General features: G+C 39.9%; 2 protein-coding genes across 11 annotated transcripts in view; one reads left to right on the top strand and one right to left on the bottom strand.

The window, feature by feature from the left end:
- ENOX2 (ecto-NOX disulfide-thiol exchanger 2) overlaps positions 1–10,586 on the bottom strand; it is a 289,504-nt gene extending 278,918 nt beyond the window's left edge. For 2 of the 8 annotated variants that reach the window (XM_032620442.1, XM_032620438.1), the window contains exons 1-2: positions 10,388–10,442; positions 9,008–9,056 (exon numbers count right to left, since the gene is read on the bottom strand). The gene's annotated coding sequence lies outside the window, so the exon portion shown is untranslated. Of the gene's footprint in view, positions 1–8,994; positions 9,057–10,387 lie in introns of those variants that run through there. The other 6 variants (XM_032620439.1, XM_032620436.1, XM_032620441.1 and 3 more) reach the window with 6 other exon arrangements.
- Positions 10,587–10,849: 263 nt separating this feature from the next.
- The window catches only part of ARHGAP36 (Rho GTPase activating protein 36), a 155,098-nt gene continuing 141,554 nt past the window's right edge, over positions 10,850–24,393 (top strand). For all 3 annotated transcript variants that reach the window (XM_032620930.1, XM_032620931.1, XM_032620933.1), the window contains exons 1-2: positions 10,850–10,915; positions 11,775–11,896. In XM_032620930.1, the coding sequence (XP_032476821.1) occupies positions 11,861–11,896 (36 nt within the window). In that variant the 5' untranslated portion in view covers positions 10,850–10,915; positions 11,775–11,860. The remainder of the gene's footprint in view (positions 10,916–11,774; positions 11,897–24,393) is intronic.

The following is a 24,393-nucleotide window of genomic DNA, read 5'->3' on the forward strand; positions in this document are numbered from 1 at the left end:
TACCCTCTAAAACTAAGCTGCATCTTGCAGTAGATTAGCATATTCATGAAGCAACATGATTATACTAATTGGTGGTGCCTAAGTAGTAGCAAGGAGACTTGTCATGTGCTCTGCTGAGCAGCAATTGTCCCTAGTTTCCTGCAATCTATCCTTCTAAAGAGAGGGTTGGAAAGTGGCAGATAGAAGTACTGCTGGAAGTACCAGGTGGTCTAAGGCCCCCATCTTTCCCCCATTCTTCAAGTTCCAGCTTCTATTTCATTCACTCATGGCCCTCTTCGCATATGCTCCTCTCCTCCCTCAGTTTATTCTAGTTTTATTGTGATTCTCCCCCTGGCTCTAGCTCTGTCTCTGCTCATCAGCATCAAATGGTATTTATGGAATGTGTGTCTGGCACTGCACTAGGTGAAGTGGAGGGACATCCAAAAGTTAATCAAAGAGACGTGTCCCATGACCAAACAGATCTAAGATCCACAGGTAGACCAGAGTTTTGGCAACACAGTAAATGCAAGTATAATTGGATTATTTGGTTGATTTCAGAGCACAAAATAGTTTGTTCATCTAGTTAATGATACACATACTGAAGAATTTAGAAAGAATTATACAGTTGTCGGCAACTTGATTTGAAATGCAGAAAAAGATAGATGGATGGATAGGTGATAAAGCAAATAAAGTGTTAACTATAGACTCTAAATGATGGGTATATGGGTGTTCACTGTACAATTCTTTCAACTTTTCTGTATATTTAATTGTTTTCATCATAAAAGGTCGAGGGAAAAAGGAGAGGGGTAGGTAAGGGGTACAGCTTTTTCAACTTCAAATGTTTCAGAACAAAATAACCATATTTATATGGAGAAGCATAAATCAAATAGCGCAAAATGTTAAAAATTGGTGAATCTGAGTGAATGGTATATGAGAGTCCTTATATGATTCTTTTAACTTTTCTATATTTACAATTATTTCAAAATAAAAATTTTAAAGTTAGTTTATTGAAAACTGACCCCTTTCACCTAGTGTCTCAGTTGCCATTTTTAGTAGAGAGGATATTAGGTCCATAGTAGTAGAGAAATTGGAAAGAACGGGGTGGGGGACAATAATCAACCCATACATATACTTGGGTGCCTACTGTATGCAAGACACTGTGCTAGGCACTGTGGCAGATTCAAAGAGGTTAAAAACACAGTCACTGCCCTGAGACGGCTCACAGTGTAGATGAGGGAATGCCAAAGCAGTGTCTGAAAGGGTAACTGGCTGGCCAGATAAGTTCTGTAAGACAGAAGTATGAAGATTGGAAAGGTAGGTTGGAGCCAGACTGCAGAAAGTATTGAATGCCAGGCTAAAGAGTTTGGACTTCATCCTATGGATAATGGGAAGCCATTTATAGTATCTGAGTCGGAGAAAGAATATGCTCCAAAACCAATTGGCTACATAGAACAATTTGGGCACAGTTACCTTCAACATGCATTTGTTTTATATTCATGTACTTCTGGCCCTTGTATCTATTTCCCTTGTCTGGATGTGGCCATTAGGGGGTTCCAACATTCTGGATGCTGACCATTTTTTAAACAGCCATCTCTTCAGCCTCTGTCCCTTTCCCTCCCTCAGTCCCCAAGGGAGCTGACCATCACTCACCTCAGCCCCACTGACTCAGTAGGCAATAAATAAGCCTCATACAGTTTTTCAAACTAGCAGCTATGCTTTGAAACTCCGATTTCCTTCATGATAATCAAACCCCAATTACTACTGGGATCACTGATTTGAGTTGGAAAAAATGAGTATTCAGCTAACCAACATGTGAAGGAGTGCAGGAAGCTATGTCCTGTGTGTAGAAGGAAACAATTATTCAAAGTGATCTTTGTATGTTGAACAAAAACTTAGTGGAGATGGCATTCCTGAATAGCGGCAAGTGATTAGGGAAGGCCTCTCAGACTGCCAAATCAAAAGGTGGACTTTCTCTGTCTCCAGTTTTTCCCCATAAAGACCATCCTCCAATCCAATCATGTTACTCCCGGTTTAAACCCTGTGCTGGCTCATCCCCGTCTATAGGATAAAGGCCAAGCTCCTTAACAAGCAGACTTCCTTCCACAAGATACCTTTCCAGATCCTTATCCTGTCCCCTCTTCTATATCCCCAGTGGTTCATACACAGTATCTCACCTTTTTCTGAACTATCCATTTTTTCGCATGTGTTCGTGTTCCCTCTTTCTGGAATTCTTTCCCACACTTCTTTGTCCACCGAGATTCCAGGCAATGCCCACTCATCCTTTGTGATTCAGCAGAGTTAGACTCTGGTCTGTAAGTAGCCCACCCCTAGCAATAATTTCCTCCATCATGTTCCCAGGGCACCTTATAACATAGCTCTTTCTCTGAGCACCTTTGCCATTGTAATATAATTATTGGTTTGGGTGTCTATCTTCCCAACTTGACTGTGAGCTCCTTAAGGGCAGGCAGGGACTACTTCTAATTCATCACTGTATTCCTAGCACTTGGCATAAGGTCTGGTCCTGTATATGTGCTTAAATGTGTATTGAATAAATGAGCTTGAATATCAAGTGCTCCTTGAATTCAAACTGAGCATCTCTTGAAAGGTGAAAATTAGAATATTATGTGACCAAAGTAATCCTAATGAAGTGTGTCCGAGGACTTGATTGAAGAAGAAATGGTAGGAGGACATATTACGGGGCCTTACTGTGGGACAGTTTCTGCCCCAAGAAGCTCTTACTGGCAGTTGTTGCTGGCTAAAAAGAAGCGCAGCTGGAGTGGATGAGAAGGGCCCTTACTGCGGATTTCCCCCAAGCTATAATTCACCTTTCACCACTGAAGCAATGTTGTTTATGTAACATTCTCTACAAGGTGTTTCAACTCTTCTGAATTACAGCCAGACTTGTATTTGTATTCTGCCTGCAGATATATTTGGACAAGCCTTGTTAATGAGTAGTCATGGAAAGCTCTCCAGTTCCTATTCTCACCTATCATTATTGTGCTTAAGGGACCATTGAAAAACTGAGAGCCAAAAAAGGGGGCAGGGAGGAGCTAATAAAAACCATCTTTTATTTTTCTCCTAGATTGCCAATATCTTTCACAGCACCTCTCATCCTACACTGTTTTATAACTATGTATCAGTAAAGGCAAAAAAGAACAATGAAGACTTTAGCAAAACTTTACACTTTGCAGGCAAGAAAAAGAGGAAGCAACACTTAGGCCTGGCATATAAATCTTTAGACATATGATCAGTCGCCACTTCTAGAAAGTAAACATTTCAGCTGTTTTAAACAAATAGCAAAAGCAATTAGCCCTCTCTGTAGACTAAACTGAGGTGTATGCTGAATTTTTTTTTAAATCGGAGTCTGTTTTGATCTTCAAAAATGTCGAACTGGTAAACACTTTGCTTTTTTTGTACATATAAATCTAAAAGCCAAGCCTAGCTTGAGGAAGATTTAAGAGACATAAAATTTGTCTGGGGTGTCTGCCAAATCTCCGCAGCAGAGACAGAAACCCTGGAAAAGCTGACATAGTCATTAACTCTCACAACATCACCAGCAGGTTTGTGCAGGGCTGGATGTACAGAAAGTCACTGTTCCTTCCCTCAAACTGTTTGTAAACAGAGAAGTAGATTATTTGCTTATCAGGTATCTGGTAGCTCATTTTTGCCTATGTATCCTACTGGCAGGTATCCCAATTTTCAGTGGAGTAAATTTTCATTTATATGATGGACCTGCTTGTTGAAATCTTCTTTCTTTCATTTGCTCTTTCACTCATTCTTGTATGTACACTAGATATCTCTGTCTGTCTGTCTGTCTGGAATGCATAAAAAAGGGGCATTTATAAGTATCTAGTGCAGTGCCTAGCAGAGTGCTTTGCACATAGTAAGCCCACAATAATTCGTCAGATGAACTGAAACTCTACCTGTAATTTCTATGTTCAACTTATTTGATCATGGAACAGAACTATGCATTCTTTTTCCTGGTGTATTTAACAGTGAGAATTCCTTACAAGGTGATATAATTTTATTCTGACAATTCACGCTTAGGACTTCTATCCTTTAAAGAGCATCCATTTTTGCACAATGGGTATTATCTGTAAGGAAAATGAAGGAAAGACCACACAGCAGGATCCTGAATGACAATATGAACATCGATACGTTTTTGTAGAGAAAATCAGATATCTCATATTCACCTGATTGTACGTCATCATGGTAATCCCTACATATGTCTAAGATCACTTAACAATGCAAGAATACAGTGCATGCATAGGCTGCATTCTGTAAATAGGATTAACAGTTGAATTCAACCAAGGTCTTCCCTGGGGACAGATTGCTGGAAAATATATCTACGTGACATTTAAAAAAATAAATTAACCAATGACACTGGCTCCCATGAGACACATTGTTTCTTGTACATTCAATTCTATCACAGTTTTCCGTAGGTCTCTGCTGACATCCCCATCCCCAAAGACACAGAATTTCAAAACAGAAAGAAAAACAGAGAAATTGGAGCTTTTCTGTCTCTCCTGCATGAAGTGTTATATACACAAAGGAAAGATGTCTGTATATTAACACAATGTGAACTGTGACGTGGTGAGGTCATGTCGGTCTGGACTGTTTTTGTTATGCTGTGGTCACATATAACTTGCCCAAGGGAATGAACAAAGTCTGTATGCACACTGACGAAGACTGGCAGGGGGCCTCAGGAAAATGAAAGCTGTATTATAGCAGGGGAGTTTGATTTTTTCTTTAAAAAATGTTCTTTATTATGATTACTTTTCTTCTCATTTTTATTTAATTAATTTTCCTCATCTGTAAAATAGGGATAACTATTGTACGTATTTAACATTTTTTACTCTGAGGATGAAATGAAACCCTGGTGGATTGCCTGGCACACAACAGTTAACCCATACAATCCACACCGATATTTGGTTAGCATTAGCTAAACACCTATTATGTGCCAGGCACTGGCCTAAGAACTCCAAGAAAAAAGTAAATTGTGGGAGGAAAAAGTGACAATGGAAAGAAAAGCAGAGAGCTGATTTTCAAAGGTTTTATAAAGCAGTCTAAGAAATTTGGATTTTATCTTGAGGACAATAGGCTGCCTTTGAACTATTTTATGTAGAGCTGGATAGCTTTAGACTTGTGATTTAGAAACATCATTCATTCTGTCAGCATTGGTGGAGAAAGGATTGGAAGGGAGGCAGGCTGGAGGCAGTAGTAATCTCGGGTACAAGTCATATGTGTGTTGCAGGGTAGAAGGGGGCAGTGTGCCCCAAACTAAGGCGATGGCAATAGGGGTGGACATGGGGAAAGCATTTTTAAATAACTTTTTTAAAATGTACAAAAATGTCATTATAGAGGATTAGCAAAAATTATGGAAAAGGCTAAATAAAAAGAGAACTCGTATGTAATCCTTCTATTTATAGGAAAACTCTATTAACATTTTTTTGTGTGTTTACCATTATGGGACTTTTCCTATGTATGTGCACACAGATGAGGGGGGCTGTGCATGTGTGATATGTGTGTATGTGTGTAATGCAGACTGAGATCTGTCAGCTTTATAACCTGAATTTTCTCTTAATATATCACAAACAACTTTCCACATCATTAAATATTCTTTGGTAATATCAATTTATATGGTTACTTAGTAATCCATACATGTACCATAAATGATTTAATTCAAACCTCTAGTATTAGACATTTATCAATAAAATGTTATTTTTTCCTTTTTCTTTCCTTTTTTCTTTTGCTATTATAAACAGATTCTGGGCTAGACACTCTGGGAGCTAAATTTTTAGAAACTTCACATTTATTTTCTCAGCACAGAGCCCTAGAAGTTGAAGTGGAAGGTTGAAAGCTATGTTTGATTTTAAGATTTTTGATACATATTGACAAATTCTTTCCAGAAGGGTTGTATCAAATTACAGTCCCACTAGCAGTGTCTATAAATAGGAAGAGACCCATTTCAGAGTGATTTCAAGGATGGTGTCAACTGGATTTGGTGGGTGGAGAGGAGCAATGGATCCTTGGCAGAATATAGGGGCAGAAGCAATGTGAACTCTGTCAAGAGGAGCAAAGCAATGGGCAGGCCTAAGGAACAGGAGGCTGGGTGGATAAATGATGAGGAAAAAATAAGAAAGGCAACCACAGGAGAGTGGGAGAAAATGAAAAAAAAAAGAAAGAAAACTCTAGTGAAGTTATACACTCAGGTCACTTTAATTTACTGCTTTATTCTGCAAAAGTAGCAAATGTAGCAAACAGCTAATCTTTTTTTAGTGTTTGGCACTCTGTGGTACCAAGGTCCAGAGTTACATTCATGTGAATATGTTGATCCATTCTTTTCATCCAGTCACCATTTATTAGGTGTCTACCATGTACCAAGTACTATTCTGGATGCTTTGGGTATGGAGATGAGACCTGGTCCCTGCTCTCAAGGAGCTCACAGTCTAGGGGAGAGGCAGACACATCCACAGACCAACACACTGTGGTTGGTCTAGCCTGTGGTACAGGCTAGAACAGAGGTAAGTACAGGGTCCTGTGGGAGCCAGGAGCCTACTATTGCTTCCTGTGTGCATATGCATGTGTGTGTGTGGTAGAAGGAGGGGGAGGTGTAGCAAAGGCTTCACAGAGGTGTTGATATTTGAGCTGAGTCTTGAAGGAGTTTCTCAGATGGCTAAGGATCACAGATCATACTCATACTCCTTGTATATTTGTGCCACTGCTCTCAAGGACACTCAGTAAGGCAGTGAGGATGCTCGTGTGTAATCTAAACCCATTTGTGACAACAGCCTCTACTGTTACCTTAATGGATACATGTACATAGCCTGATTTAGGCAATAATCTGCTCATTTTAGCATATAAAGGATAACAGGCACGTGGCATATAGGCTTTTAAAATAGTTCAGATGACACTAATAAAATAATAATAATATTCAAGTCTACCAAGTCCAAAGACACAGACATAGAGAATGGACTTGAGGACACGGGGAGGGGGAAGGGTAAGCTGGGACGAAGTGAGAGAGTGGCACGGACATATATACACTACCAGATGTAAAATAGATAGCTAGTGGGAAGCAGCCCCATAGCACAGGGAGATCAGCTCGGTACTTTGTGTCCACCTAAAGGGGTGGGATAGGGAGGGTGGGAGGGAGACGCAAGAGGGAAGAGATACGGGGATATATGTATACATATAGCTGATTCACTTTGTTATAAAGCAGAAACTAACACACCATTGTAAAGCAATTATACTCCAATAAAGATGTTAAAAAAAAAAGTCTACCAAGTCCTACAAATTCTACCCCCTAAATGTCTCTCGACTCTGTTCCCTCCTCTCATATGTTGCTCCCTCAGGTCCTCACCAACTCTCTCTGGAGCAGAGTACCAGCCTCCTAACTGGTATCATCCCCTTCCAATGCATCCTAAAGTGAAAATCTGATCATGGCACTCCTCATCTAAAACATTTTAATGTTTTTTTTGTTGCCAACAACCAGTATTTTCCAAATTTCAGTCATTTGAGTATTACTTGCTGATTTTCCTATATTCACATACCATGTGTACTATTATTTACTTAATATTCCTATTTAAATCAACTTAAAACTGGTTACTTTGTATGTTCAGTAAACCTTTTCCTAAGTAACCTTAGATTTGATGATGTAATTCAGTTTTATTTTTATAAGCTACATTAGAATATATAATTTATAAAATTTTAAATGTTTGTGGGAATAAAGCATAACTACTATGGTAGATGCCCTATACATTTTGAGAAACACTGGCCTATGTGAGCACATCCAAACTTCTTATCATGGTGTTCAAAGTTCTTCACAAATCAGCCCTAACCTCTTCTACAATTATGCCTTCATTTCCCCAAACAATCTGTACCCCAACCATGCTGAATTCCTCAACATTGAATGGACACGCCTTGCTCTTGTAAAAATCCCATGTCTTTCACAGTCTGCTCCCTCTATCTTAAATTCCTCCCCTCCACTCTTCTCTGCCTGGCAAACTCATTATCCTTCAAGACCTATCTGTCATGTCACCTCCTTACAGAAGCCTTCTTCCTGACTCTCCCTTACATTTAGTCACTCCTTCCTTCATCCTCCCATAGCACTTTGAACCTGTCTCTGTTATACTACATACTACATTATCTCAGCCTGATGGGCATCTATCTCCCCAACTAGACCTAGAGAAAGCTCACACCTCGTGCTCTGTTGCATCCCCAACACTTCACGTGGGGCAAAGGTCATGAAGGAGACCAAGTGCCCCAGAAGGTCACTTAAAGTCTAAGATAAAATAAAACCTAAAGTACTGTCAAGGTCCAAATAGCTTAGAGGCATGACATGTTTTTATAAAGAGAATCATCTAATTCAAAGATAGTAATACTGACTACAGTTTTGGCAGACACAATTTGCTATGGCTGCAGTAACAGTGAAGCTAATTTGCTTTTGGCAGCTACTTTACAGCAGACACATACTGACATAGAAACTAAAAGCGAATCATTTGTGTTTTTGCCAAGATGGTCAAATATATCTCACAATAATCTCTCCTTACCACAAATGGAAAGTTAAGAACAAAAGTGAACAGCAGGACCAGCAAACCATGGTGGACAGAGCATGGGCTCTGGAGTCAGAAATCTGTACACCCAAATCCCACTCAACTCTCCTTACAATCTATGTGACTTTAGGTAGGTTGTTTAACTTCTTGACGTTTTAGTTCCCTCTTCTAGAAAAATGGGAAGACTAGTACCTGCTTCATAAGACTCTTAAGATAATGTGACAAAGTGCTTATGATAGCGCCAAAACATTTATGGGCTCAATAAATAGCAATCATTATTGTTGCCCAATGAAATGACCACAATTCAGGTAATAGGATGCACAAGGACAGCAAATGCATTTCTTAAGAAAATCAATTTATATCACTAGGCTTTAAAAGTAACAACTATAGAGTGTAGCTAAGAATAGCCACAAACAAAACAGTCTATAAGACAAAGCTCTTCTTGGGTTTAAATTAAACTCACACCTGGAACATACCACCACACTTCTTTGTGTTCTCCAAGAATTGATCTCAAATCAGGTTCCCCTAGGATGAAAAAACAAAAATCACCCAATCTTAATTTTTTGTTCTTAATTTTATGATACAGAATAAAATCCAAACTATGTGGATGCTTTAAAGTGTCCTATTACTATGATCCCAAGCTTTTCAACACTATTTCTTCCCCAATCTATCCCTGCTGACACGTTTTACTCCAGTCAGGGAAGCCCACCTGTTATACAAGTGCTCCCTCTTCTATCCACCCTTCTCCAATTCCAACCCCAGTATGAAGAAGCAGTTTCTCCCTCCTCTTTGCCCATTTCAAGTCCACTTTACTCTTTCAAAACCCAAATTAAAATTCATCTCCTTCCCAAAGCCGACCAGGATTGATCTGGAAGGTATATGAGAGTTTCAAGCCTTCAGCACGTCCAGGGTTAGGCTTGACTTTCCATAGATCAACCCCCCCAACCTCATCGGTATCCCCTTCCACTAACTCCTAAGCACTTTTCGCACGCGTTTGTAATAATAAAATAATACAGTCTCGTTTTGCGCAGTCTACTTTATTCTGTAGTTGGTGTGCCCCTTAAATATTTGTCAACATCAATCTTGCTGGAAAGCCCTAGAGCGCTCGGTTTTTACAATAGGTCTAACTTGCCTTTTATTTTCATCAGAACACTGCAGTGAACCTTAAACACGTATTTCTCAAAAACGAGATTCCTTCCCTCTTCTGCTCCCCACCTCTTCTGGAAATTGAGGGGAAACCCTTTTCGCTCCAAAGACCTGGTCAGGGAAGGGGCAAGCGGCTGGAGGGGCCAATAAAGAGATGGCGACGATCTGGATCTCACCATCAAAGGGGCGGAAAGTGAAAAGTTGACAAAAAGTCACGCCCGGGGCGTGGCAAGGAATTCCCAAGGCCCCAGAGGAAAAAGGGTGTGTGTGCATTGGGAGGGGTGTGTGCCCAATAATAAAGTGCAAATTGAAAGAAGAGAGGAAAAAGAGATCGCCCAACTCCTGCAAGCAGTAAGGAGAGTCCAGACGCCGCCCAGGGAAGACCCTGGTGGAGAACCCTAACTTCAGATGTCTGAGGAGGCACAAGGCCGGGGTGGGGGATACGGGATGCCGTTGTGGAGGAAAAAGACAGCGGGCAGATTTGAGGGAAAAGAGAAAAAAGGGCACGCTCCCGAGTCTCCAGGGAAACGGGCGCGGTGAGCTCAGAAGCCCACCCCGACTCGCGGGCCCAACACCCCCCCCCCCCCCGCGGAGGCGGAGCTGGGCGGAGTCAGGGCTGAGGCCCGCGGCTCTGGAAGCACCCTCCTCCCTAGGCCCCCTCAGTCCCACAGTCCCCAGCCTCAGCCGCTCAGGCTTTCTGTCTCTCTGACCTCCAGCTCCCCGGCTACCGAAGCTCAACTCCTTATAGAACCGCGGAAAATCGGGCCAGGGCGGCAGCTTTCGGGTGGGCGATACCCTCGCGGCGCCCCTTGCCGGGCGACAGTCTTCTGAACTCCCCTCCTGGCGCTGCCGGCTTAGGCCCGGCGCCCAGGCCCAGGCTAGACTCTCACCCACCCCCACGGCCGCAGCTGCGTCTCCTATTGGCTACTGGTCACCAAGGAAGCCGGAGGCCCGAGCCCTTAGCCTCATGGGAAATGTAGTTTGAAGTCTCTGGAGGTTGTTCTTCCTGGTGGGGGGAGGGGAGGAGGGTGGAATCCAATATTGACATTGGCGGAGAGACTCAAGTGAAGACAGGGGATTGGGGGAGATGGAGTCAAGACACTTCTTTTTATATACCCACAATTCCTTCCCCGCCAGCCCCCTCCCGCATTTCCTATTGTCCCGAGTTTCGGCTCGAGGAGGGTATTCTGGATGTTGTAGTTTGGAGTGTGCTGTCTTAGAGAATCTCCCTTCTTGGGGTATGGGGTTGTGTTTGTGGGGACAGATGAAGGTTCTAGATTGATTTTACTGTTGGTTAAGCTACTTGCATTTGGGGGGGCAAACACTTTATTTTTATTTATTTATTTATCTTTTTGCGGTACGCGGGCCTCTCACTGTTGTGGCCTCTCCCTCCCGTTGCGGAGCACAGGCTCCGGACGCTCAGGCTCAGCGGCCATGGCTCACGGGCCCAGCCGCTCAGCGGAATGTGGGATCTTCCCGGACCGGGGCACGAACCCGTGTCCCCTGCATCGGCAGGTGGACGCTCAACCACTGCGCCACCAGGGAAGCCCTGGGGGGCAAACACTTTATATCGTGATTTGAAATTCTCATTGAGTTTTGATTCAGTGGCTTTTAAAAAGTGTTATTTATGCTCTGATAAGCTTAGAATTTTGACTGGACCTTTAAAGTTGTCAGAGTGTGTTCTGTGTGAACCATGTGCATTAGAATCACTCTAAAGTTTCTGGAAAATGTATACTTTGTTTTTAATTGGGAATCATATATTTTACTTTGAAATGGTGTCACAGTAGGCATAGAAATATGATTGAAGCCAGCCAGAAGAAACCTGTTTAACCTATAATGAAGCCATGCTATGAAGAACAGTGGCCACGATCATTGGTGTAATATAGCAATTTAGAACAGATATACAACTTGAATAATAAGAAATAACTGTATATTTCTTTAAGAAACTATCTTTTTAGTAAAACGTATGTTTAAAGATGTGGTTAAAGGAATATGTGGGACACCAAAACACTTTGAAGTGATTAAAAAGTTGAAGAAAATGGTTGTTTATTAGGACTAATTTCACTCCTGACTGTTGACTTTTCTTTTCTTTATTAGAGATGAATCCTTATAGCTGAATGGATCGTTACAATTGGGTTACTACAATTTTACTCTTAAGGACAACTTTTTGACCTCCAAGTGGAATGAAGGGAAAGAAAGAGGAATTGCATTTTGCCAAGGTAATTGCCTAAAATTTTAACAAGTGACATGAAGGAAGAAGATGATTTAACAGTTTCAATAATTTATTCAGCCAATTGCTTTGTGCAAGGCCCTGGACTAGTCACAATTGGTACAGAATTGGAAAATAGTCCTTCCTCTGAAGCAGCTCATAATCTAAGAAGGGAGATAGACTATACAATGTGCAAAGTGTTCTAAAAAGTTCTATACAGGGTTCTGTAGGACCACAGAAGAGGAAGAACTCATTCCACTTCTGGAGAAAGAAATGCTTGAATGATGAGCCTTGGAGAACCAGTAAGATATTTGTCATCTTTGGGGCAGGGAGGTTAATCATATTCCATACAGAGAAATAAGAATGTGAGAGAGTGCAGGAAACAAACAAAAAAAAACCTTCCATACTGTAGGAACTAGATGGGGCAGGAATAGGGGCCCATTCCAATGAGTTCAAAATATAACCTGAAAGCAGTAAAGAACCATCAAAGGATTTTAAGCAAGGAAATGATATGATCAGTTGGATTTGATGACAACTTGGGTATGAAAAGGGAGGGAAAGGAAGGCGTCCATTGTGACTCCCAAGTTCTGATGTGGAAGAGTGAATGGTAGTACCATTCATTGAGATAGGGAACCCAGAAAGAGTAGCAAGTTTTGTGAGGGATAGGAGGGATTCAGTTTGGGACATTTAAAAATTTGAGGAATCTGTGTAACATTTGTGTGGAGATGCCTCGTAGGCTGTAAGGAAATGTAGGTCTGAAGCACAGGAGAGAGGTCTGGGTTAGAACTAAACATTTGGGAGACATCAATAATAAATAGTAATTGAATAAGTAAATATGAACTAAATTTCATGTAGAGAGTGTTTAGAATAGTAAATTTTAGAAGGACAAAGATTCAGTATGGAACCCTATAAAATAACCGTATTCAAGTAGTAGGTAGAGGAAAACATGCCTTCAAAGGAAGCTGAGAAGGAATGGCCTGATAGATGAAGCAACAGAAAACAAAGTAGAATCACTGGAATATTGTGCAGAGAGGTCAAATAAGAGGACAGAAGAATAACAAGGAACTACTCATTCATTCAACAAATATTTGTTGAGTACTTACAACATTCCAGGCACAATTTTAGATGTTGGGAATAGAGGAGTGGGGGAAAAAAACACAAAGCCCAGACCGTATCTCTTTCCTTTGGAGCTTATATTCTAATGGGGGAAACTATCAATAAATAATTAATAATTAAAATACATAGCAGTGGAATTCCCTGGCAGTCCAGTAGTTAGGACTCTGCGCTTCTGTGCTTTTGCTGCTGGGACCCCAGGTTCGATCCCTGGTTGGGGAACTAAGATCCCACAAGCCGTGCAGTGTGGCCAAAAGAAAAAAAAAGAAAGAAAATACATAGCAGTGACACTTAATATTTCTACAAGGCTTATTGGAATGCGTGTGTATGTGTATTTACACATACAAAGGTGAGACGCTTGATGTATTGTTGGTAGAAAGTATGCTTGAAAATACATCCAGGAAAAAATGCTTGAGTATAAGATGAATTTGTGAAATAGAGACCCGGGGTAAATCAGTCTGGCTGTATTTATAGATCAATTGGTAGGCCAAGGTTAAAGCTGAAGAGCCAGTGTACAGCTGAAGTCATGGGCAGAGTTCAGGTTTATAATGTGGAAAGTGTTTGGCTTCAGTCTTCGACTTAGATGAAGGCTTAGTCGATCTGTTGCTGTCTTTACAAGTCAGTGTGGATCCATGGTTAGAGGACCATGGAACCAAGTTTAGGGCCAGCCTGTTATCAGTGTTAGGCCCCAGTGTTATAGCCATGGTTCTCTCTGTGACAAAGATCAGAGCATATTTCTGACCAGTGTGAAAGCTAATTCTGAGGCTGCCTTTAGTCCAGTGTAGCCTGAGTTATACTCATTGTGAAGTCAGTGTACAAGATTTGGGTTCAAATTTTAGCCAATATTAGGATTTAGTTTATATAAGAGAGGATGTGTTCTAAGATCAGTGTTGGGGCTCAGTCTGTGGACCACCCTTAGACAGACCACATCCAGGGTTAGGGCTCAGCTTAAGGTTTGACTTTAGTTTTTGGTCAGTGTTGGAATCACTTTCATTTCTAGGTTTGGGAATCAGTAAAGGCCAGTATCATAGCTCAGTCGGGGCTTACAGTTCATGCTGATTGTGTTGCCTGGGGAAAGGCTAAATAAGAATTTGAACAGGATTTATGTTCAGTCTTTCATCAGGTAAAGTTTCAATTATTGTTCATGGTTAGAGTTTATTTTTGGTCCAGTGTTAGGCCTCAGGCTGTGGCCATTGTTAATGCACAGTCAGTGTCTAAGTTTAATATTCAGTTTGTTGCCATGTTAGGATATTACCTATCATGTGCCCTAGTTTCGTCTCAGACCAAAGTTAGCATTTCATCTATGGACAATGTTAGAGTGTAGTTTGTGGCCAGGATTTTAACGATGAATATGAACAGAATTTGGGATGCATATTTGCCCAAAGTACTTCCAAGCTGTGGTTTCTGACTTTAGCCAGTGTCAGGGTTCTGTCTTTGCCCATATTGGAATGGTCTGTGGAGCTAAGTCACAGTGGCCAGTGTTGTACCTCATTCTGCAGCCAGAGCCTGGTTCACTCAGCGACCTGTATTAACATTTCATCTTGGCCTGTGTCAGAGTTGATTCTGCTGGTAGCTGTCCTATTTTGACTTTGTGTAGAGTTTCTGTTCAGTGAGTGCTGGTGTTGGTGCTATCTGATTAAGCTTTTGATTTTCTATTAACATTCTGGTTTATATAATTCCAGTATTGTTCCATACACAGTACACTTATTTTTGTTTATTTAGACACTTGAAAGAAGCTTATCATTATTAGTAGCTGGATTGTGTGTTAGGAGATTAATTTCTCAAACATTCTTAGATAAGTTCTTTAATAATGATATTAATTTTATTGAGCTCCTGCTGTGGCAAGTTCTGTTGATTGGTTAACCCAAAACCTTTAAAGTACCCCTTTTCCTTACCTTCCTCAAAATATAGACTCTAAAAGCTAATACACACACACAAAAGAAACTAACACTACTTTTCTCAGGTGCTTTTTCATCAATGAGGCACAAAAAGAAATATGCTTTGACTTATGGAAAAATTTATTTTCCTGATTAAAGGGACAAAAATCATGGCCAATGTTCCTTCTATTTCTTTTGAAAAAGCTTTATTTATGCATAATTGATATACAAAAAATTCCACATATTTAATATATACATTTTGGTGAGTTTGGACATATGCATATACCCGTGACACTATCACCATAATCAAGGCACTGAACATATACATCACCTCCAAAAATTTCCTTCTGTTCTTTTGTGGATTTTCTGTGTGTGTGTGTGTGTGTGTGTGTGTGTGTGTGTGTGTGTGTGTTAAGAACATTTAACATGAAATCTATCCTCTTAACATATTTTAAAGTGCACAATACTGTATTTTTAACGATAGGCACTATGTTGTAAGTCTAGAACTTATTCATCTTGTAAAACTAAAACTTTATACTCACTGAGCAATAACTCCCCATTTCCTCCTCTTCCCAGCCCCTGGCAACCACCATTCTTTTCTCTGCTTGTATGAGTTTGACTATTTTAGTTACCTCGTATAAGTGGAATTATGAATATTTGTCCACCTGTGTTTGGCTTTTTCGCTTAGCATAATGTCTTCTATGTTTATCTATGTTGTCACAAATGGTAGGATTTCCTTCTTTTTAAGGTTGAATAATAGTTTATGTATATAAATATATCATATCACATATATATATATATATGTCAATGATATGCCTATTTTTAATTTTTGGTGGAACCTCCATACATTTTTCCATAGTGACTGCACCATTCTCTATTTCCACCAACAGTGTATAAGATCTCCAATTTCTCTACATCCTCACTGACACTTTTTTTTAACTGATTTTTTTTCTTTCCAGTTTTATTGAGATATAATTGACATACAGCACTTTATAAGCTTAAGGTGTATAACATCATGATTTGACTCAAATACATCATGAAATGGTGACCACAATAAGTTTAGTGAACATCCGTCATCTCATACAGACGCAAAATTAAAGAAATAGAAAACAAATATTTTTCCTTGTGAGGAGAGCTATTAGGATGTACTCTCTTTTTCTTCCTCTCTCTCTTTCTTGCTTAAAGCAAACAAGTAATTTTCTTTTTCTTTCTTCCTTCCTCCCTTTCTTTCTTGGAGTATACTTGATTTACAATATTGTGTTAGTTTCAGGTATAGAGCAAAATGATTCAGTTATTTTTTTCAGATTATACTGCATTATAGGTTATTACAAGTTATCAAATATAATTCCTTGTGCTATACAGTAAATCCTTATTGCTTATCTTTTATATATAGCGGTTTGTATCTGTTAATCCCATACCCCTAATTTGTTCCTCCCTCCCTCCCTCTCACTTTGATATCATTTATATGTGGAATCTAAAAATAATACAAATAAAACTATATACAAAAACAGACTTACAGATGTAGAAAATAAACTTATGGTTACCAAAGGAGAGAGGATTTACTGTCTTAACACCTTTCATATATAACATACAGCAGTGTCAATTATATTGATCATGCTGTACATTACATCCCTAGTACTTATTTATCTTATAACTAATAGCTTGTACCTTTTGACCACCTTCATCCAATTCCTTCTGCCACCCCCCACCCCTTGCATCTGGTAACCACAAATCAGATCTCTTTTTCTATGAGTTTGTTTTTGAAGTATAATTGATCTACAATGCTATGTTAGTTCCTGGTGCACATATAGCACAAATTCTATATTTCTATACATTTCAAAATGATCACGAGAAGTCTAGACCACCTGTCCTCATACGAAGATATTATATAGTTATTGACTATATTCCCCACATTGTGCATTTCAAATCTGTGACTCATTTATTTTGTAACTGGAAGTTTATACCTCTTAATCTCCCTCACCTATTTCTCTCCTCCTCCCATCTCTTTCCCCTCTGACAACTACCTGTTTGTTGTCTGTATCTATAACTCTGTTTCTGTTTTGTTATGTTCATTCGTTTTGTGTTTTTAGATTCCACATGTATGTTAAATCATACAGTATTTGTCTCTCTCTACCTGACTTATTTCACTTAGCATAATACCCTCTAGGTCCATCCATGTTGTGACAAATGGCAAAATTTTGTTCCTTTTTATGGCTGAGTAATATTCCATTGTATAAATATATACCACATCTTCTTTATACATTCACCTATTTTTTTTTAGATTCCATTGTTCTTTTGCTTTTTATTTTTCTCAGTAGGACATATACATTCACCTATCTATGGACACTTAGGTTGCTTCCGTATCTTGGCTATTGCAAATAATGCTGCAGTGAACATAGGGACACATATATATTTTTGAATTAGTCTTTTCATTTTCTTTGGATAAATACCCAGGAGTGGAATTGCTGGATAGAATGATAGTTCCATTTTTAATTTTTTGAGGAACGTTCAGACTGTTTTCCATAGTGGCTGCACTAATTTACATTCCCACCAATGGTGCACAAAGGTTTCCTTTTCACCACATCCTTCTTAGCACTTGTTATTTGTGTTCTTTTTGATAATAGCAATTCTGACAGGTGTGAGGCAATATCTCATGGTTTTGATTTGCATTTTCCTGATGATTAATGACCTTGAGCATCTTTTCATATACCTGTTGACCATTTGTATGTCTTCTTTGGAAAACTGTCTATTCAGTTCCAACTGAATTTTATGATTGTTTTTTCTTTAAAATGCCATTTCATTTAAAATGCCATTGGGGGACTTCCCTGGTGGCACACTGGTTAAGAATCCGCCTGCCAATGCAGGGGACACGGGTTTGATCCCTGGTCCAGGAAGATCCCACATGCCACGGAGCAACTAAGCCAGTGCACCACATCTACTGAAGCCCATGCACCCTAGAGCCCACGTGCCGCAACTACTGAGCCCACGCAGCACAACTACTGAAGCCCGCATGCTCTAGAGCCCACGTGCCGCAACTACTGAGCCCGCATGCTGCAACTGCTGAAGCCTGCGTGCCTAGAGCCTGTGCTCCGCAACAAGAGAAGCCACCACAATGAAAAGCCCGTGCATCGCAATGAAGAGTAGCCCCCACTCACCGCAACTAGAGGAAGCCCACACGCAGCAACGAAGACCCAATGCAGCCAAAAATAAAAATAAAATGCCATTGGGATTTTGATAGGTATTGCATTGGCTCTGTAGACCACTTTGGGTAGTATGGACATTTTGACAATATTAAGTCTACAATCCATGAATGAGGGATGCCTTTTCATTTATATTCATCTGCTTTAATTTCTTTCATCAGTATTTTATAGTTTCCAGTGTATAAGTCTTTCACCTCCTTGGTTAAGTTTATTCCTACGTATTTTGTTGCTTTGATGCTATTGTAAATGAGATGTTTTCTTAATTTAATTTTCTGATAGTTTGTTGTTAATATATAGAAATGCAACTGATTTTTGTATCTGTTTAACCTTTTACCAGAGTTTGAGGATTACCAATGTCCAGGTTAAAACTTACTATGAAGAAGGTTTTAGGGTTAAGACTGTAAACATGTTTCTCAGGTTGGCTGCCGATGTTATATGTCAGTCTACAAATAAAGTTAGTGTGAGAATGGACAACACATAGGATCCAGCTTGTGTTTAGATTTAGAGACTCAGGCAGCAATCAGGGTTTGGGGCTAAGGCTGTTGCCAGGGTTTGAGTTTAGAGTGTTCATGTCCTGTTGTCAATTTGGGACTTGGACTCTGGCTAGTGTGCTTAGCAGGCATTCTGGTATCAGTAGTAGAGTTCAGTCTGTGCTAATTTTTAGCGTCCCTACCCTGCCCAGTGTCATGGGTACATCTCTCCCCAGTTGAGGGCTAGGATTGTGGCCAAACTGATTGCTCAATCTCAAGCTAGGGCTAGGACTCAGTTTGTGGCCACTAATATGGTGAACTTTGTTTATGGGGTTAAGAATCAGTCTGTGACAAAGTTTAGTACTCAATCTTAGCCTGTTGTTAGTTCTAATAATATGAGGAGGGTTTTGATTTAACCTTGTAGAGTTAGGAATCATTCTTCAGCCAGGCTTAGGGTTTAGTCTTTGGGTCTCAGATTGTGGGCAGGATTTACAGTCTTTGTCCCAGGGCAGTGCTCAGAATGTACCCAGCAGTAGAGCTCCCATGGTGCGCCCTTTACCATGGTGAGTTGTATCTGTGCTCAGGGTTAAAATTAATCTCTTGTTAGGTTTTCGGCAAAGACTGAGAAAAATATTTGTTTTGTTTTGTCCTTAATTCATATTCAAAGTTTGGGTTCAGTCTTTGCTCAGTTTTGGTGAACCATTCAGTTTCTGGTGTTGGCTGTGTCTGTGGCTAGGATTAAGGTTAAAGCTGCGGTCGGAGTTGGGATTCAGTCTGGGGCTAGCATTTAGCCAGAGATAGGTTCAGTCTACCCCAAAGATTCAGGATCAGTCATTAGCCATTTGGGGAGCGTAAGTTTTATTTTCAGGGTGAAAACTCAGGCTAGAGGTTAAGTCTTATGGGCTCAGTCTGTGATGAGAGTTAAGAATTCAGTCTGTGACCGGAAACTGAGTTGGTAAGCAGTTAGAGGCTATAAGATTTAGGGGCAAAATCAGCGGCCATTGATGGGGCTCAGGTTCAGTGGATTATTCCATGGTCAGATTTATGAACTCAGTATCTGGCCAGGTTTAGAACTTGAGCTATGAACAGAGTTAAGTCTCAGGCTGTGACTGTGTTCAGGGTTCTATCTGTGAACAGGATTAGGGCATAAGATGTGGTTGGACTATATCCTCAAGCTTTGAAGAAGATTTGGTTTCACTTCTTGGCCAGGATTAAGGCACAGTCTTTGGCCAAGTTTAGAGTTCAGTCTCTGTACATGTTTTTGTTTCTGTATGAGGCCAAGTTTAGTAGTCATTCTGTTGCCAATATTGGGGTCATTTTCTGGTTAGTGCTAAGTCGGTGGAAATTGTAGCTGGGTAGGTTTCCAAGATCAGATCTCAGGCTGTGACCGAGTTAGAGCCTCAGTTTGTGGTCAGGGTTAGAGCTCGGTCATTGCGTATGCTGAGCACTCATTTTGTGGTCAGTGGAGGATATTAAGTATATCCCAGAGTTAGGTCACAGTTTGTAGCTCAAGCTTGAGACTCAGCCTGGGACAGGTTTAGAGGCTATGTCTGATCATAGGTTGGATCTCTGTATCACGAATTAAGGGCTTATCAGTAGCCATAGTTAAGGTTCAATAGGAGATCAAGGTTAGAGACTCATTCTGGGACTGGTCATAACTACACTACTTAGTCTTGGACCAGACATAGCCAGTGAGTATGTGACTAGGGACTCAATTTAATCAGAGTTAAGGCCTTGGAGTATGGCCAGAAAGAGGCTCAGTTTATGGATAGAATTGAGGTCCCTATCTGGGACCGTGGTTAAGGTTTCAGTCTGAAATTAGGGTTAAGTCTCCAAGTCCAGAGTTAGGGATTCAGGCTATGTCTTAGGTTAGGTATGTGGTTGGAGCCCAGGGTTAAACACAGGAATTGTATTCAGTGTTAGCAGCTTGGTCTCTGACCAGAATTAAGAGACCTGCTCTTCAGCCTGTGGTCAGTGATAGTGGTTTGTTAATTATATCTGAATAAAGTTATCATAAAAAAAAGTTTTAAAAAAAGAAGAGGACTCCTACAAACAAAATAGCAGGCATGATTCAAGGAAGGAAACATGGAAAGAGGCTGATTACTGAATCAGGACCAGCAGTGTCCTTGCTGTCTCAGAGTTTTATGCTTTGGAGGGGCAAGACATGAGACTGAGGTGAAAGGAAGAAACTGGTCAATAGGAAGCTGTACCCCAGGGAAGTGGATATGTGCTTTTTGAAGGAGAGAACCTTTTAAAAGTTGTCTGGGTGGAAGTAGTGCAAGTTTTAAAAATTTGCAAAGGATGGAAACTCCCATTTGCTAAGTTCTTCCATCACCTTCTTAGTGCCAGTAATGGGCTTTCCTGAGCACTCTTTCTAAAGTATTCCCCCACCTTTCCCCACACTACACTGATCTCCATCATACTCCCATATGCTCAAAAATTATCTGTGGAAAGCATTCACACATGTTTTTTTCACTTACATTCTCCCATTAAATCTTAATGACTGTCCTTTATGATAAGTGTTCTTATCACCATTATACAGATGAGGAAACCAGTTAAGCTAATTAAGAGACTAACAGGGTCACACAGCTGGTAAATGCAGAGCCAGGTTTCAGATCCAGTTTTACCTTACTCCATGCTATGCTCTTTGCATGCCACTACTTGGCCTGTATTACGTTTGTAAGATTTGCATCTCACCTTCACCCCTTGACTTGATAAACTTCATTTCATTTAATTCCCACAACAACTCTGCAGAGTTGTTCATATTACTATTTTCCCCCTTTTACGGTTGAGGAAATACGTTCAGAGAGGTTAAGTGATTTTTCTCAAAGTCACACAGCTAATACCTGGCAGAAATGAGATTAGAACCTAAATATGTCCAACCCTCAGCTGAAGTTTTTCCTGGTTTATCATGCTGCCTCAGAATACCTCAGCCTCCAGGAATGACTTTTAATGGACATTGTGGACTTTGCTGCAGGCTGATGTCGGGAAGGATTTAGTGGTAGAAATATGTGAGGCTTCCACTATGCCATTCATTACAGTGATTTAAACCTGTGAGGGATTGAGAGTGCACAGAAGGGGGCATACCATAAGCTCCATGGGGTAGATGTGCTGTAGGGCACCCCGTCCGTGAGAATCACTAAATATAAAATGAGAATTACTGATGGTGTATTATGCATGTGACGAATGTAGGAATGGAAAAAAGGTTGATGGTCGCTGAAGTAGGCCTCCACATTTTTGTCTATATCTAAGGACCAGCCCTGCCAACTGTATTTCTATGAAGCTTACCACCAACTTTCCATCATTTCCACTGTCTGCTTATGACTTGGCTTATCTACATTATATCAGACATCCACATATTCCCCTAGGAAGTTTATATGCTGAGGTCAAGAGGAATTAATTATATTTCTGTCTTCGATATGGCTGAGTAAGCTCCTACTGGACCTATGGGACAGCATCAAGACCAACACAATCACAATGGGAGTCCTAGGAGAGAAGAGAGGAAGGGGTAGAAAGAATATTAGAGGCAATAATGGCCAAAAACTTCCCTAATTTGATGAAATGCATGAATCTACACATCTACAAACTCCAATAGAATAAAATTAAGCCACTTTTCTTTCTTTTTTTATTTTCCAGCTTTATTGAGGTATGATTGACAGATAAAATTGTAAGATATTTAAAGTGTACAACATGATGGTTAGATATATGAGTTAACATATCAGTCACCTCACGTATTTCCTTCCTTCCTTCCTTCCTTCCTTCCTTCTTCCCTCCCTCCCTCCCTCTCTCTCTCTCTCTCTCCCTCTCTTTCTTTCTTTACTGAGAATATTTAAGTTCTACTCTCTTAGCAAATTTCAATGAAACAATCCAATGTACTTTTCAATGCTATGGTCGACACATGTTTTTTGGCTATAGTTTAGTACCCTTTCTCCAGATAAAATCTTGTGCACGAATCAGTATATTAAAAGAGCACATCAGAGCTGTTCTGTTCTAGTCGTTCCTGATGCCAGCCATGGTCAGCACTTGGCCATAATGTACACAGTGCTTCTATCCTAAGGTCATGTTCTCTGCATGTATAGTGGGCATAACTTTGCCTTAAGTGATCCACAACCCTACACTCAAAGTACTGTGCACTTCGGGGGCTTCAGGCTGGAGGACAAGTGCTGTTTCTGGCTGGAAAAAGTGAAGAATGGACCTGTATCCCCAAACCAAGGAGGCTTCAGCATGGCTTCATTTGTGGATCTCACTTTTCTTTTGCTCCTCCTTGACTGACCTGAATATGGACCATGATCCATTATCTATAATTCCAAAATTCAGTAATCTCTAAAAACCATAAGTTTTCATAAGTTTGCCACCAAAACTCATAGGCAGCAAAACTTGACCTGAATTGATATGAGGCTATGTATAGTCTTTATTTAACCTGTTTATGTGACTATCCATTTCACTATGAAATACTAATGTGTTTGTAACACCCCCCGAGGGTATTATATAATATACCTATATTCACCATATTGCCTGTCCAAAATACCCCAAATTCTGAATTTCAGAAAATGCCAAACTCTAAGTGTTTTGTATGAGGAATTTTAGACATGTATATTCTTTTCTCCTTGCTGTCTTGTTCTGATGTCACCTTCCTCACTTTATCCAACACCGAGCAACATCTGCCAAGGCCAGGGAATGAAAACACTGATTTTTTTTCCTTTACTTTTACCCTATATGGGTCTTTTAATTTTAAAGTAGGTTTCTTGTAGAGGACATAGTTGTGTCTTGCTTTTTTATTCTATGTGAAAAATCTATGTCTTTTAAGCGGTATATTTAGACAACTTGCACTTATTGTAATTATTGATATAGTTTGCTTGAAATGTACCATCATGCTAGCTGTTTTCTATTTATTCCATTTTTTCTTTGACTTTAAAATTTTTACACTTTTTAAAAATTGAGTATTTTATTCCATTCTACCTCTACTATTGGCTTTTAATTTGTACCTCTTTTTAAAAATTCAGTGGTTTCCTAGAGTTTACAATATACATCTTTAATTAACTGGGATCTATAATAGAAATAAGATGAAATTTTTCTTAGAAACAAATTCAATAGAAAATATGAAACACCTTTACAAAGTATTTGCCTAGACCAGAGAAACTGAATGTAATAACTGGGAACAGTGTCCTTACTTAGACCTAATATAGTATGTGCCACTCTCATAATCTATAAGTGGGTAAAGTTGAAAATTAGGTAGACCTGACCCAAACGAGGATCCCTTGTTCCTTTCCTGACTACTCTGTATGCCACCCTGGCTTGTATATATGAGGCTTGACTTGAAAGTGAGAAATTCAGCTGTCAGGACACTGAATTTTTTTTTGGCAGCAAATCTACATATCATAAAATAAATAATAATAACTTATTATGACAGGAGAGGAAGTGGTAAGCAAAATAATATCTTTATTTTTTAAATTTAATATAATTTTTTAACATCTTTATTGGAGTATAATAGTTTTACAATGGTGTGTTACTTTCTGCTTTATAACAAAGTGAATCAGTTATACATATACATATGTCCCCATATCTCTTCCCTTTTGCATCTCCCTGCCTACACTCCCTATCCCACCCCTCTAGGTGGTCACAAAACACTGAGCTGATCTCCATGTGCTATGCAGCTGCTTCCCACTAGCTATCTTTTTAACGTTTGGTAGTGTATATATGTCCATGCCACTCTCTCACTTTGTTCCAGCTTACCCTTCCCCCTCCCCATATCCTCAAGTCCATTCTCTAGTAGGTCTGCATCGTTATTCCCGGCTTGCCCCTAGGTTCTTCTGACATTTTTTTCCTTTTTTTTTTAGATTCCATATA

This window comes from Phocoena sinus, chromosome X (assembly GCF_008692025.1).
Source record: "Phocoena sinus isolate mPhoSin1 chromosome X, mPhoSin1.pri, whole genome shotgun sequence".
Lineage (NCBI taxonomy): Eukaryota > Metazoa > Chordata > Mammalia > Artiodactyla > Phocoenidae > Phocoena > Phocoena sinus.